At 37.2% G+C, this 17,435-nt stretch overlaps 1 protein-coding gene across 2 annotated transcripts in view; it reads right to left on the reverse strand.

Annotated features, from left to right (window-relative positions):
• PREX2 (phosphatidylinositol-3,4,5-trisphosphate dependent Rac exchange factor 2) overlaps positions 1-17,435 on the reverse strand; it is a 180,909-nt gene that overhangs the window by 10,749 nt on the left and 152,725 nt on the right. For both annotated transcript variants that reach the window (XM_055705100.1, XM_055705099.1), the window contains 2 exons: positions 15,715-15,905; positions 4,068-4,170 (listed from right to left, as the gene is read on the reverse strand). In XM_055705100.1, coding sequence (XP_055561075.1) covers positions 4,068-4,170; positions 15,715-15,905 — 294 coding nt within the window. The remainder of the gene's footprint in view (positions 1-4,067; positions 4,171-15,714; positions 15,906-17,435) is intronic.

A 17,435-nucleotide genomic window follows, 5' to 3' on the forward strand; every position in this document is an offset into this window, starting at 1 on the left:
AAAAACCACACAAAAAAATCCACCCTCAAATGAGGCACTAAGCACAACATCCTATTGAAAAGGTTAAGGAAACTCTGGGACAGAATGCTTGGGAAACACTGTGCAGGAGTCTGCACTGTTCTTAAACTTCTAATAGATATGACAAATGTGTCATTAATTATGTAAGGATAGCTGATCCAGTGTTGGTTACGAAGTTAGGCACGTTGAGTCCAGATCTCCATCACCTTCAGTTTCCCTTTTTCAGTGCCATTTTCTGAAATTCTATCATAATAAAGAAACCCCAGCATGACAGACTGCTGAGACTGGCATATGATTAACATTACTGAGAGCCAGAATATACATATATATGGGAAAACTATCTAAATTAATCACATGTAGATCCTGAACGTCAGCTGTGACTACCTCTGAGAACAAAACCAGCCTATTTTTACTTGCATCACTCACTAGACAAATTAATTTTAGTATCTTGCTCACATAATAAATCAAATGCATTGATTTAAAAAGGAGTCTAGCTTTATACAACCATGGAATTTACTGTTTACCAGGGGAACAAATTAGACCTTACTTACAACCACCAGATTCTTATTTCTTTGGAGGAAAAGCCCCCAAAAATTACTACTAACTTGCTACGTGACATCTGTCTTCACTGAGCAGCATTATACCATTTCTGTTTCAATATACTGTTAATTTATATTCTCCAATGTTATTCTTAAAGCTATAGCAATGTAAATAATGACACTGATTATCTCATGTAGGCATACGGGATAGTTGTGCTATGTGGCTCCAGAATGCTTCCCTCTGCATATCAGTAGTGCCAGAGCACCTGTGCAAGATGCCAGCAGCTCTGAGGAGACACCACCATCATTCTGGACTGTTGTATATGAAATAGTATTCTCATTGCCGTGAGAACAAAATAATAGATTTATTTTCAAGCTACACACTAATTTAAGGATAGCAAGATCCAGTCACATAAAGAAAAAGGATTCTCTTCATGCCCTGCTCAAAGAGCTCTGAGTCAGTACAATTCTTATCAGAATTATTCAAAATGTAGTGCTGTTACCAGACTCATGAGAAGGCATGGAAAAATGATTACTCACTTAAAAGACAACACAAATTCTCTCCTAGCCCTTTCTGTTTATCAGCTTTTTAGTTACCTTTCTTCCTCAGAGCCCTGTGCCTTCCTGCAGCTCCTTTCCTAGGCCTCTGTCCTCGCCACATTTTGCTGCATCCCAAAGACACGCTCCTGTCAGGATGCTTTACATAGTCTTTTGTGGGTACAGATGTTTACATGAATAAATATACATTAGTAGATAAAGCTACTAAAAGATAGTTGGGATGTTTTGTCAAAATTTTTATTTTATGAATCAATCTAGACTGGATTAGCAGACGAAAAATGGAAACCACTGAACTAAAACCATCCCACAGACCCAAGTTCATACCAACTCTCACAAGTCAGTCTCTTTTATTTAGTTCTCGCAAAACAGGTGCTTGCAAATACCTAATTATAACTGACAGGCAATTACTTTGAAAATTGTTCCAACAATAACATCAGAACTATTATGAGACTTGTTAAATGAGATCACAACCTCATTCAACTTAAAAGGAATAAACCACTTCCTGAGGTCATCCAGTCAGGTGTCTCCAATTATTCAGTACTGGTTCCCCAAGCTGGAAGAGGTGTCAGCTTTGAGTAGAGACAATTTCCCCCTGTGCAAAGCCGATGCTGGCAGGACATTGCTGGCTTCTCCAAAACAGGTGGAATAGATGTCCTTTCATTTGCACCTCCCTGTGGCTAATCCCTTTATTCTGCAAAAGACTCAGGGTGTAAATGGGCTAACAAAGTTGTTGTTTGGTTGGGTTTTTTCATATTAAGCCAGGTAAAAGACACAGGTATTGCCCTTTAACTAAATATTCTGCATCAAATCCCAAGAAGCCTTTTTTTTTTCTCCCATCCAAGTTTTATGTCCTGCATTATGCTCCTGACAGCTGAATCCTACAGATAATTTAAACATTAAATCTGGAACAGGTTTCTAGAAAATACTACAGCGTGTTGCTGAAATCACTCCAAAACATTTAGAATTTAATGGAGCGCTATATTTCTACTACAGAACTCCAAGACTGATTTAAAATTACAACAGAAGATTATTACTCTATTAAATGCTGTAGTGGTTTCCTGCAAGAGGAAGAATGTGTGAAAAAAGTCTGGCTTGATGTACTAGCAGGCTTTTCTGCAGTGTCTGTGGGTGGTATTGAGATATTGGTATCTTTAACAGCTATTGATCACCTGCTGTTTCACTTCAGAGAATGCAGCCTCACTGGAGGCTTCTTTCTACATCTCTATTTCATCAAGTACAGTTACAGCTGCTCAGAACCATGCAAGTTACTTTCGTCTTTCATTTTCATTTAATAAACTGCAGAAGATCCACAAATTAATCAGCATTTTTGAAAACTATCTAGAACTGTGCATTGAAAATGTTCCTTTAGACAGAATAAATGCTGCAAGCAGATGTGTAAAATTCTATGTCCACATTTTTTGATTGCAAAATACCCAGATCTACCTTTTGTGTAGAACTTCAGTAGACATACCAACCTATACATGCAAGTTTATCCTTATACAGCAACAGCTTTCTTTTCGAGTCAAGCTAAAGCTGTAATTCCTGAGCAGACCTACATGTTCTGATTCAAAACCCTTGAGGGTATTTTTTCACCACAGAAATTTAATTTATGCACCAAATACAGTGAAAGTCTGATATAAAAAGGAAGGAGACTAATTACTTTGATGTATCCATGTTAGGCAGCAACATTTACACACAATTGATCAGAACCTATGGCCCGACAATACCTACACAACTGCTTTAACAGACTAAAGGTTTGACTTAGCATATGTGTATTTTTGTCCACAGCAAGTTAGAAGTAAAATACAGCTGTTTAATAATTTTCATAACTAAACTGAGATTGCTGCATGGAATACATAGCAAAAATAATGAAAATAATAAAATCAAATGCAAACTCAAAAGCAGAAAATATGCATCTTGCCTTATCTGTGATTAATTGTTCTAATACTTAGTTTATCTTCTTGTCACTTCAGGATTGAGTGCATCCTGTATCTTGTTTATGCTTTTGTCATAAGGCTGAAAACTACCACAGGCTGTAATGTATGTTCCATACGCACACAGAGTGATTAAGCCCCCACTCAACCTCTCTTTGATTGACTGAATAGGTTGGGCTCTTTAATCTTCACTTCATAAGCCTTGTCTAACAGCCTCTGGATCATTTGCGCACATCCTTTGAACTCCTTTCAAGATTCCAAACATCCTTTGAAAATATTTACCTGATAACAAGATATTCTAGGAAAACTTGTGCCAATGCAGTAGAATGTACCCCCCATTTTCAGTTGATACTGTCTTTTAACCCAGCAATTTTTGTCATAGGTTAGCACTAAGAGTTCATACTGAGGTGGTTTTCTACCCACAACAGCCTCTAAATCCTAATATTCTATTATGACCAAAGAGTGGAAAACACTATCTTGAAATAAGCATATCGTCCTCAGGAATCTTGCCTGGAAAGTTAAGAACCATAGTATTTATTTCTCCCCTTCCCTCCTACACTTCCCCTTCTTTCAGTACATGAGTCATTTTAATAACAATAGTTAATAATCTTAAGTTCTTTTTACAGATAATATATATTAAAGTAGTCTTACTCAACAGACTATTCTGATGTAAGGTGATGCCACAGCAGCTACTGTACAAAAATTAAGAAAAATCATAACCCTGTAACAATTATGACGCATTAGACATACAAAGAAAGCAAGCAGCTGGTTAAAACCAGCTTGTACCATTATTTAAAAAAAAAACAAAACAAAACAAAAAAAACCCCAACACGGTTCAGTCAACAATAAAGGAAGAGAATCAAAAAGATAAACAAATACCCACAGTAAGAAAACTCACACAGCTATCACACAACATTAAGATGGAGGTTAAAAAATGCTTGGTCAAGTCATTCCTGTTTGATGATAGGAAACATCTTGTTAGGAAACATCAAGATCTCACCCACAGTGAGCATCTTACCTGTTTGCGCATGACATCTGTAGCTTGCATGATATAGCGGGGAGGTAGCCCATGGCTCCGAGCCAGAATGATTGCCTGCTCTAGGGTAACGCTCAGAGTGCAGCTGCAATGGAAGATAAAAGTCAGCTATCGGTTAGCAGTGATTTCCTTATAATAATGGCTTTTGGACCAATTGTCTTTTTTAAAAAAAGTATAAATAAAAAGATTACATAGTAGATCTGCCTCCTATCCCTCCCCTACCCATGCAGGTATTAGCCTGAACACTAAAATGTTTCTGGAGTAGAGAGATTTTGAGTGTAACAAGTGTTCCTGCTGACTTACAACCAAATGCATTTGCCTTGTTTTGCTGTTATTTAAAAAAAAAAAACCAACAAACCAACCAACAGAAACCACAGCCTGACTATCACTTGGCAAGTGCATGAGAGAGGGACAACCCAACAAGAAGAAATTTTTGTAACTGTATAAATCCCTTTGCAGGTGGTTTCTGCACATCTCTCACCCTCCACTGTTAATGCAGACCCTAGCTTTGGTGCCAAGGTCTTGACCTCTTGCTATTAATTTAGCTTGGTTATTCCCATGGCACATTAGTGCAGTTCAGTCCACCTCTGAGACACTGACCCCTTTCAAAAAAGAACAATAATAAATAAGTAAATAGGGCATTCCTTCAAATAAACTGTCCTTTCCTACTTCGCCAATCTTTTTCAAGTAAACACTTGAGGACAAAAACTGATCATGGTACCGCATCCTAATGAAAAGGCTGTAACTGCTTTGTCAGAGCAACCTGGAAATTTTCAGAGCTAAAGATCTTTCTGTAGGACAACGTATAATCACTACAGACAGGAAGCAGTAGGGAAAGTCATTTTGGACATGCCATCTGATTTCAGTTGTCATGGTGAGGACAAGCATAGATAGCTGGTTTCTCATGCAATCAAGACCAAAGCTATAGAAGACTCACAGATAAAGGCAACAATACTGACTAGAAACAGCTACTTTTTGGAAAGCACAACATGTTTGAGGGCTGCTGTCATCCAAGAGGTGAGAGCGGCTCCATTCTGCACTAATAAGCTGCTTGATGATTTTTCTGTTCACAGCCAAAGTACTGCAATAATCAGATTTTTTCAATCAGCAAGAGGAGTCATACAGAAAATGATCCTACCTCAGCACAACGTGACAAAAGCTGTGTATTTCAAGTTCAAATAATAAAACAAAGACACATGGTTAAAATAGACTTTTGAGTAGCCTTTTGGGAAAATCCTGACCAAAAGATTCTGCATAGTTTAAATTATGCACACCTAACGGAGAATATGTTTCAATCAAACACTCTTCTTACTGAGCATAAGATCTGTAGGAGGAAAAATGTGTCTGCACTTATTTTCTTACTGAAAAAAAACAACCCAAACCCTGACTCGTTTTAAATACTACTTAAGTAAATTTATGGACTGTAAAAAGTTTCACAGCATGAGTGTAGAAGATACTAAATTTGATCTGCAGCTTTATTAATGGTCTTTCATTAAAAATTTATAAGCTAAGTGATTTTCCTTGGTAATGAATTAATTTTTATTCCCCAGTTTCTTGTATACACTGACCTCAGAGTCAACTTGAAGCAAAAATCTATTGATCTTTGGTGTTATATGTTTGATTAAGGTGCATAATAGTTAAATATTTGCTAGAAATTTCAAACACGGTTTTCATCTTGTCTTTGAAAGGTGAAATCTTGCACAAATAAAGTACATGCTCATAATACTTGCCAGCACCAAAATATAAACATCTATCCTTCAAGATCAGACTGTAAAAAGGAAGCTTTGTGCCACCGACAACAGAAAAAAACCAGCAAAAGTATCTGAAATCTAATTTGACAGGTGTAATCTAAGCCAGAGAAAAAGGGCAAAAAGTCTCTCTGTAGGTCTAATAGAGGTTAATGAGCTCAAAGTACAGCTTTCAACCAACTAGTTACTGAGCCAATTTTCCCATAAATCTCATCTTCCTGGAACCCAAATGACTGAAAGAACAGAACAACTATAATCTGGATGCATGAATCAAAACTAACAAAAGAATCTCCTAAATGAAGGTCAGTCAGCTCGAAGAATTAGGTGCAAACACTAATCTTATGATTGGAAAAGACCACCAAACTGCTCCCTATCCAAAACCTGATGAAATGGCTGGTGATCGTGAACATTATGAGCTGTCTACATGTTGACAATGCCATCCATGGTTTGGAAATAAGGTTGCCAAGTGTGTAGACAGACATAACTAGAGTGGGAGAAGCAAAGACAAAGTGTAAAACAGCATAATGAAGATTTCTTTGATAGGCTACTATGGAGGTAGACAACAATGACGGTACAAACCTGAAACACAGGCTAAAACTGAAGCTCTCACCTCAAGGCAAAAAAGAATCGTAATTCTAAGGATAATATTTTTAATGTATGCTAGGAAATTAGTAGTGATGACAGCAGTGATGATGTTAACTACTATCACACCTTTTTAATAATTTTACATTCAAGGTGAAGTCTTACAGTAATGCTGGTTAGACACATCCACTGCTTCTTTTAAAAAACATTCTTACTCATCAACTTATGTTAAAAATGTTAAAGTAGCATCAGAGGCATGTTTGCATTTCAATATAGTATTTCATTAGAGATGTAATTTAATATTGCTAGATTTTGCCTTCTCTTAAAGCATGTAAAAGGTCTGATGAATGGCAGAATTAAATACAAATTATTAGTTACGGCTTTTGTCATGTAATTATGAAATGTTTACTACTTTCTAAATACAAAAACCAACACCACTCTAACAGCTTCATTTTGGTTGAATATTGAATCAATAAAATCCTCTAATAAAACTGATCATACAAACCTTCCACGGTGCTATGCTGAACTGACGCACCACTAAACATACATTTACATGCTTGTGCTTTCTCCCAGCTCTTCAATATAGTTTATGAATTACTACGTATCTGTTATCACAAACTGCCATGGGAACCAGCAGTGAAAGAAACAAATGCACACACAAAACATCAGATGGTAACATGGAAAAGTTGTAACTCAACAGGGCTGCCAAGTACAAAGGGATCAAGGAAATCCAAGTTTAAACCAACACAACTTGTGCAGGAATTCCTCATATGGTAAGACTGTTCTGGTGGTCCGAGAAAGGCTTAATATCAAGGATAGTCAGCAAATACGTGCAATATGTAATAATCCACCTTTCCTCCTCATTTTGAGTGCTGATAAGCAGATGGTACTAAAGTTTACAAAGCAATCTGGAAGCAATTCTGACCATTGAAAGTATCTGGTCATTTGGATACAATCAGCCCAGACAAACCAAACAAGGAAAATGGAGAAATGCAGTGCTCTCCTAACATTCTGTTATGGGAAGCATAAATCCCAAATTCATATATTTTACAGTGTAAGCAAATCAAAATCTGTTTTCACTCCCTCTCTTTTCCTCTCATCCTTTCTTTTATGCCAGAAAAACAAAAGACCCAAATTCATTATCTCAGAATTTATGTCAGTTAGAATCACAAATTCCCTGCCTTGACAGATTACAGCAGCAAGGCAGCATAGACATTTGGCTTTCCCAGCCCAACTGGGCTGAGAATTCCTCATTTTACCCACTTGGTTTCCAAGAACAGAAAGGGGTGCAGCTGCTTCCAGCTACTGCCTGCTATCTCCAGTCTCCCATCAGTCATGACAGCATTGACGTTAAGTTTAAATACAAACTTTCAAACAGCTTCTGGATCAGATCATCCTGAACAAAAGAGGTTAAAATAATTTTCTACCACCACTAGTCCATTAGTTTCTGACTGGATGTGCCTTTTACTAAAGGGCTGCAAATCACCTGGATAGACATACACCTACACTGAAAAATGGAGTTGTAAAAGACGAAAACAGATTGAAATTTTCTAATGGATTATTTGGTGACAGCTTGTTTAACGTCACCTGAAAGGAAAAATAATTTGAGTTCATGTACACTACCTACCGAGCTGACACTCAGAAAACTGTGTATCTATGTTACCAGAGCAAAAAGAATCTTAATCATTCAATTCATGCTCGTTTCAATTAAGATTCCAGCCATCCTACCTCCAAAGATGCATCAAAACATTCCTTAGAAAAATGCCCTGAATAGAAAAGATGAGGTGAAACAAATTGGTTTAGTAGTTACCACAGTCAGAGACGTCAAAATGAATTATGTTCTGGCTATGTGAATAGGAAAAAAGTATGAAAAGGATGCATGTATGCTTAGTCTAATTAAAATCTAAAGCTTCTATTCAACATGTAATTTAATGCTATTGTTATTATTTTAATTACTTTTCTTTCCATACATCATAAGCTAATCGTACCTACATTTGACCACCTTTTAAACCAATTACACTATTAGGTATTAATTTGTTTCTACTGTCATTTATATTAATGCTTATAGAGCAGCTATTATTTATGTCAGTGTATGCAGCAATTAAAAACTTATACTAAAGTAGGTTACTTTGAGGTAAACATTTTTAGAGTATTTCTCTATAATTACTAGTGATGGCTGGGTAATTCCATTGGTTCTTAATTGCATGAGTAACCCAAAGAAGAAAATAGGCCATGATAAGCCTAAAAAGGAGGGAAAATGTTGTTCAGAACTATAAGAAATAAGCATAAAAAGTATAGGCAGGCCTAACACTCAAGACCCTCCCACAATTTCTAAGCTCCTTTCATTGTGGGAATATGTTTCCACACAAGTAAAATTGAAGTTTGCATTATCTGTGCCCATTTACTGAAACTTTGTGAACAGAATTTCATCTCTTGAGAGGGAAGTTGGGCCAGGCAACATGTATTAGACAGAAAACGAGCAAGAAGTTTGTACATTAAACTACAATATTTACAGTGGAATTTTACAACTACACTAAAATTCCACTGGAGTTCCAGACTTAGGTTGAGTTCCTTTATGAACCTTTGTGAAGCTGAGATGTTCCCAGTGTGGAAAGACCACTACTTTAAAATCAGCCTTGGATTGAACCCATCCATTGAAGGTTAGTCCAAAATTTGTGTTATTTTTGCCCAGATACAGAAAGCTATTACTTTGCATGTGAAATACATTTATTGCATTATGATGTTTCAGTAACCATAAACAATGTTTCCAAAAGTAACTTATCTGTGGAAGATATTAAATGGAACTTCTGCCTTTTATCCATGAAACATCAGCATGCACAGGTCTCCTTTACAAGAGGCACTACTGTGATTCCATAGTTGCACAAACCTCAAAATAAATATATCCCAACTTCCTTATCAGGCACATATCTACAATCCCACAACAAGATAATCAAACACAGTTCTACCAGGTACTTTCAAACACAGGCTACCAACAAATTTTTGAGTTGCTGAAGTAGATGGCATGAACTTAGCAAGCTAGAGAATCATGCTTGGGAGGTAAGTATATATTAGCCACATTTCAGACCTAACCTTGGTCAATGACTTCTTTTGTAGGTTACAAATATAGTTTTAATCGGGTTTATTAGATTCAATATTAGTAATTCTTCTAATACTTAAGCATGAAACATGCAGTAGGTAATAATTTTTCTGTTTTGGTTTGGTTTGGTTTTTTTGGAAGATTCCTATCATCCAATATATTTCCAGAAATAAAATGTGATTATCCCACCTTTATTAAAAAGGAGTTTTTCAAAGAATAAGGGGGGAGGGGAGAAGGCACTACTTCTCACCATACATCAGTGTTAAAAAAACTGCACAGAGCATCTTTTCAATTTTTTCACAAACATTCTTTCTGTAAGATCTTGCCACCTCTAACCAGCTGGACACATTGCAAGAAGGCACTTCCATCATTACATTATTTATATTTTTTTTACGAAAGATCAGCATTTCCAAAAGATTCAAAGTATCCTATGCCTTTTGTTTGCTTATTCTCAGTGGCACTTGCAAAAACAAACAAAATAAATATAACCTCAAGTTAAAACGCAGCTTCAGCCATTATCTTTCGTTCTGTGCAGAAAGTCACATTAAAGGCTTCTTCCCATGTAAGCAGGCAAGTAAATCTGCTGGAAAATTGCAGTTTACTTCCCGTCTTGCAATAGTTCAGGTTATTCACTTAACCCACTTCCACTTTAAAAATTAAAGATTTGGATAAGGTTTTATTTAGATTGTTAGAGAGGATCTCTATTCTATTTTTGTTGCAACACAGCAGTTTTTGTAAGGAAGAATCAGATTCTTCCAAAGATGTGGACGGCAAATAAGGCAATACTGCAGGAATTGAAGCATGAGAGGATAATTCTATAGAGTACGGTGATGGAGTTGTGTGTCGATCCTACTGCTAAATGTCCGTAACGTTAAAAGGAATCCAAACAGAAAAAAGAACACATTGAAATCCATACTAGTAACAACTTAGATCCATCTTATCTGTTCCAGTGCATTTTATGCACCTCTCTGCATTTTCAGATTGCATTTTAAAGGAAATAGTAACTCAAAATCTAAGACATTATTAGAGATAATTTTTAGAGATAACTATTAAAGATAACAAAGCAAAAATGTACCAGATTACCCGAAAGGCAAATATAGATCAAAATAAAATGATGATCACTGTAGAAACAAGTGATTTGTGCTAAATGTCTTATTTTGTCTTAAGAGAAATTCTCACTTCTTTAAAAATTATGTAACAGTTTTCAAATAGTAACCAGCACAGAATAAAATACTCTACTATCCTGAATTATTTTACAAGAAGTTTGTTTATGCCTCAGTAGGTAAGGTATCACAAAAAGACATTAATTGTAGACAGACATAACAAAACGCCATTTAAAAACCAGAAGGGTATCAACTAAACGGGAAGGTAGCCGGACTACAAGCACAGTTTAGTGCAGACAGCTGGAGAGGTGCAAGGATTAGTTTTTCAGACTGTGCTGACTAGCCTCTTGAAAGTAGTCCAATCAATCCCAGAAAGCCTTCTTACTGTGGAGCTAACAGCCAGCCTAAATACAGCTGCAAAACTTCAAGGAGACGTCTTTTTTGTCGCATGCAGCCATTGAGCTCAGAACTAAATTCTTACAGAAAAATTTCTGAAATAACCTAAAAGGAAAAACTCTTATGATAGAATGTCTAAAATATATATGTGTGTGTGTATATATATATATATAAATAATATGAATGTTCGGAATACCTATTTTCCACATTGTTTCATTTGATTCACAGAAAGGCAGCTGGCCATGATGGACAGCTTATGGTGTTACTCTGCTTTGCTATGTGGAAGATGGAGCAGGTTTAGCTGGATTGCAGGAGCTGTGCCAGTTACAGGAGACAGCATAATCAACCCTTGGCAAAACCTGCCTCATCATTCCGCCGAGCGTCTGCCAGCCAGAACCCCACTGCTTGAAGGATGGTAATACTAAGGAGAGACTTTCTGAATTAAAATTCAGAAAAGAAAATAAGACCGTGATTTTTCTGGGGTTCATCAAAATTATGAAAGATTTCTTTTCTCTTATCCTACAGGAAATGCAAAATTTTAAATAAACTTGGGATTTGTTTCATTTGGATGCTTTAAGTGATTACTTTGAGCCTGTAAGGCCTGTGGTCCCTGAATAGACTTCTGCAGCTGCTGCACCTAATTTCATTTTGGCACTGAAAAAGGCTAGGACATGTCTGTGCAGTGCAGTCTCACTCTTCTCCCTCAAGCAGGAGCTAGCATCATGATTCAATAAAATTTAAAAGTGCCTTTCATCACCTACATTTGTACAGAGAGATTGCAGCTTCAAACAGAACTAATAGAAGTAAAGGAAACAGAGCATTGTTTACAGGATGACAGCTGACTGGCAGGCAGAAATGTAATTATGGATGATATAAAAGGAAAAAGAAAGGCAAACTATTGATTTCTTGGACTAATTTAGAGCGGTTCCTGGTGTTGATCAGGCAAAGCATGTTTGCTTACAATAATCCAAGGGGAGTTTGCAGTATTCAATGTCACTTAGGGCACTGAGGTTAAAGGGACTTATTTTACCCCGTTTTTCTTCTTCTGGTGATCGAAACATATTTAAGAAGAACTACTGTCTGAAATAGATATAGGATTGAAGGCTCTAACACAAACTGGTAAACATATTGTCATAATAAAAATCAAAGCAAAGCAATCACCAGCAATTCAAAATCCCCAGCATTATCTTGGATATGGGGATGAAAAAACGAACTCTGTCAAGCTGTTTTAGCGTAGTGCAGTGTAAAAAGCAATTTAATATGGATCACAAAGAAGTCAGAAACCAAGACACTGCTGATCCAGAGATCAGCAATCACTGTCAAAGCAGACAAAGCTGCTGTTTCATAGTTCTTGGCCTATTCTGCATTCGACTGCCACCCAGCGCCTCCCTCCCAAGCTATCTGGGATTTGCTTCTGGTTAGAAGGAGGGGTGGCAGAGACACACACACCCCCACCCCTGTCAATCCACGACACCTAAACTGAGAAAACACAGAAAGGGCTCTCCAGTCAGTTCAGTAAGAGACAGATAAATTGAGCAAGAGAAGGTTCATATATATTTTGTTTAAAGTCTATTAAATATATCTAAATTCTGACAGATTAAAGGTTTTCTCAGTTCCCACTCCTGATGAACAAAAGATGCTCATCAGCAAAGCACCCTGTACTTTTCCACAGACATTCTCTCTCATTAGAGACCAATAATAGAAATTAGGCTAAAATGAGGGTTTTAAAAAATAAAGCATAGACGAACCTTGCTCTGAGTTGATTATTCTTTATTTTTAAGCCGGCAAAACTAGTAAATGGAAAAATCTACTTTCAAAGTTGAACTTGCACAGACAATTCACATCTTTCCCCCATCTGCTTGCCTTAGTAGCACCTGTAGATAATACCAGTTTTCAACTCTAATATCCCTAGCATAATGTTAAACAACAGTCTTTGAGTCCTTGGTCTGGGCCAGCAAAATGTGAATTTCTGCAACTGATCACAATCAAGCATTCACACCATTTAGTTTCTAAGAACACAGAGGGCCAGATACACTGCTAAATACAACCAGGCATAAATATCCTCTCTTACTTAAAATTGGTAGCTTGAATTCTAAAGAAGAACTTACAACTTAAAGAGTACTATTTTGCAAGATTATCTGCCTTGATTAAATAATATTCCAACAGAAGAATTTAGCCTTCAAGATTGCAGGCAACAGGCAAAATCATCTATGTCTATGGGACTCTATCAAATCCAGCATCTTACTCCTCTCTTCTGTCTCCCTCACAGGATCTCATGGTGCTGCAAGACCACTCTGCAGGGCAGCAAGGGGAGTAGTTCACAAAATCGCAGCAGAATTTAGCAGTAGAAAGTTGGGAACAAAATTCACCCAGCAAGCCTACTAGCTGAAGACAAAATAAGCTTTCCATCCAGGCAAAGGCAATTCAGAATGCCAAAAAGCAGGGCCTGCTTAGTGCTGGACTGTAGAGGTGTGGCCTAGGGAGGCCAGAAAGAGAAAACAGCACACAAAGTGACTTTATATGAGTTCAGATTCTAGGGAAAAACTTCTTCATCCTCCCAGTTTGTATCCACAACAATAACTTCCAGAAACTGCTAAAAAAACTTCCTCAACATTTACCATTAAAAACAAACAAACAAACAAAAAGCCCACACAAGAATCCCTTCTAGTCTCTAAATACATGAGTTTTCTTTGGAACTCAGGGCAGAATCTCTTTGACTACCTATAAAATCACAAGTAACACATCCCTTTTTCTTGGAGGGCCTATCTTAAAATGCCTCTGGATAATGCCAAGAGTTGCTTCTTTCTCTGAACAGATGAGCACAAGGGCAGTATTAATGCAAAAGAGAACAAAAGTACAAATGGACTTGCTGTAAAGCAGAAGTAGTCATGCTTTAGAGAGGTGTTTTGCACCTTTATACAAATAGCTGATCTTGAATCCTTTAACATCTAGATGGAAACCCACACATAACACATTTAAGTCCCATTCCTGTTGCTCATAATATAATCTCAAAAGCCAATATATTGGTTTTCTAATATTTTGTGGGTTTAAAATATACTTAAGTAGACATTTAATTGCTTACATCTTTGAATTAGCCCCAGTTTTGAGCAGAAATCTGATGAATAATTTATTTTCCTCTAAGAACAGCTCACGTTCAGAATCAAGCATACCACTTCTTATTCAGTCATCAAATTATTCTGAATAATTTGTGACTCCACACACTGTGGAGTAATAGTTTATTGGGGCTACTGAAGTTGCTCTGACTTTATTCTTAAACTAGAAGAATTTTTAGCACAAATACGCTGGCAAGTTCAGAACGTAATCCATGGGACCATGACAAAACCCAGAGGTAGTCTTTCTCAGCTTCATTTAAAAAAGGCAATATTAAGCCCAATGTCTTTTCTGATCACATAAGACATGAAACTGAAACCCAAATAAAGAGCCAGAGACAAGCTGTATAGCTTCATGGTCTTCTGAAATGACAGCTTCATGGCAGTCCATAGTATATAGTATTTTCATCTTCATCTGATACAGTGACTAGTGTTAAATAATACAGCCTTTTTTCTGTTATTGCCTAAAATCAAGTACAGTATAGAGCACGTTGCATACACTTGTATCACTGATGGAGAGTAATACAAATAGTCTGTTGTAATCTCTGCTAAAAGAAATGGCAAGCACTGTTTTTATACAACTTAATTGTGTTGGCTATACATGGAGCTTTTCCTGTTTTTCATGCTTGGTAATCTGCATTGCAGCTATGTTGCCTTTTTCCCCCCTCCCCCCTTCCTCAAAGCTCTTTTAAATAAAGGACATTACTTAAAATTAGGAGAAAGCAATGCTCGTTCTAAAACAATGTAATGGTTACCAAGTCTGCTAAAACAAGGATTTGTATGGATCAGAAACTAAGGAGCGTATTTTTAACCTGTAATCTACAGTTTGGAATTCTTATAAAAAGAGCAGATACTCAGCATCAGATTCTTGGTTACATTTGTTTTTTTGTTTATTGGGGTCTTTCTCCCCCTCCAACTGTGGTCTGTGCTTTTTTGGTATAATGTACAAAAAAGTTGTAATCTGCTCAGCTGGAACATAAACATATTGCTGCCTTTGATGAATATAATGAAGTACTAGAGAGCTCTATTGGTGTATCATCATATATATATTTTGCTATTAAAATCTCTTAGCGTTTATGACAAAGATCCATCAATTACAGCTCAGTTAATTTTTTGACATTGTATTACTCACACTAACTGTTATACAGGCTGAGCTTCTAGTTATTATAAGGTACACTGGCAAAAATGCCTCTCTTCTGTTTCACTTTTTTCCTTGAAATGGGCTCCACTACAATTCCCCCTAGCATACAAAGTAAATATTTCAGCATTTCTTGCCTGTATTAAGAGTTTAATATAGTAGGTGTTATTCACCTAGGAAACCTTCCTTTTTCTGCTTTAGCAATTAAGATTTCTGCCTTTTACTGACTTGAATGAGGAACAATCCATTATAACTGCACAAAACAAAATCGTACTATCAGTCACTGCAAATACAGTTCTAGAATTTCACCACAAATCTTTCAGGTATGTTAGCTATTTAGTCTAAGATATTAGATATTTAGTGTAAGACCTCTCTATAAATAAAAAGCAGCATTCTCCAACCTGCAATGACTAAATAGCTATTGGAAACAAAAGGAGGAAAAGAAATTGTCATACCGGTGAACTCCGCTGTTGCACATAATTATGTGACAAGCTCCAAGCCTGCTACAGAGTTCAGATGACACTGAAAGCAATCCAACTCCAGAAGCACTGCATGCAGTGTAAGCACAGGCAGCAGTGCGCTTGGATCGGATAAAGGACCCTATGAGTCGGTAAAGTTCATCCAAGCAATTGAGAGGCCTCATCAGCTGCAAGACAGGAAGGGAGAGAGATATTTAAATATTTGCTATTGAAAGCACATGAAATGCTCTTCTAGAGCAGGTCATCACAGATGCAGATGCAACAGCAGGGCTGGCACAGAAAGCCAAAGCCAAATTCCATAACATAAATACAGAGCACACAGTCTTCTGCTCCACGACCTATGACAACGTTTTCAAATTTTTCAATTTTTACCATCACTGTTTCATTCCCAGTCTTGCCTACAGAAGTGTTCTTCACTTCAATAGACTGAACATACCCAACAGTGCCATTTCCATTAATGGTATTGGCAAAGGGAGGCCATGAAGAGGCAACCTACAACTGTACACATATACAGGAGGGATGCCAAGACTAGTTGACCGACTCACTGAGAAAATCAGCTTATAATTAAAACAACACTGTCCTTTATTTATGCAAATGTCTAGTTCCTAATCTTGACTAATAACATGGAAAATTAAAAATGAACAGGAGTGACAAAAACATATTACAAAACAAGAACAGTTAACTTTGTAGCAGGATTTAAAATAACCTCAGCATTACTGTACAGAAAATAAATGATGCACTTAGTAGTAAAGAAGGCAGTTTCAAGTGGAAGGCTGCTCTCAGCGAAAGAACCTTCGAGTGGTCTAGCAATGAAAAACATCACCTCGTGGTGCTTTGTGTAAAGGAGACATTCACAAGCAGTTTTTCAGACCTCGTAATTCCAAATTCCTATTCTCTTTATTTCAGCAATACTCAAAGATTCCAACAACCCCTCCTAATATTCAAAGAATAAATCTTTTGGAAGACAGATTCATTCCCTAAAGACAGTTTTAACTAGTTAGGGAAAGCGCCGTCTCACTTCCTCCCATATGAAGGTTACTTCACTGGAAAGCACAGAGGTCAAGTAAATCAATTTGAGTGAGTGAGTGTGAGAGTGAGTGTGAGAGTTAGAGTGTGAGTGCGAGTGTGTGTGTTTAGGGGTAACAAGCACTCCACATACAGCTAAATGTCTCCTGCTGTACCTGTGACTCCTTAGAAAGTTGCTGACTCACCAGGGAAGGAGAGGCATAGACACATGTCCTACTCCCCTCCCGTGCAGTCCAGCATGGAACCAAGAAACGAGAACTATCAGTCTGTTAACACCCATGCTGCCTGATACCAACATAAAATTTTAGTCTGTCATAGGGCTCAGCCGATGATTGGTGTATTTCTCAAGCTGCAGTAGCTCAATCACTCTTGAAGTCAGTGTAGGGAAGACCCCAGGAAATTCTTTTTTTCCCCTACTGGGCTGCAATATGGGCATTAACTCTCCAACAATAGGAGAGAGCATTAAATGAATTTTCATAGCCCCTAGGATCTCTCAGTCACAGAGATTTAAAAGACAGATGAAGGCATTTGAAGAAAGCCTAAATAAGGAGGTTCAGAAGAGAGCCTTCTGAGCAGGATGCTGAAGGAGTATTTAATTTGGAACCACACTTCCAGTTTTCAGAACAAAGAATTTCTGACTGCACCTGCTCTCCCTCACCCTACCCTTCCAC

This window comes from Falco cherrug, chromosome 3 (genome assembly GCF_023634085.1).
Source record: "Falco cherrug isolate bFalChe1 chromosome 3, bFalChe1.pri, whole genome shotgun sequence".
Lineage (NCBI taxonomy): Eukaryota > Metazoa > Chordata > Aves > Falconiformes > Falconidae > Falco > Falco cherrug.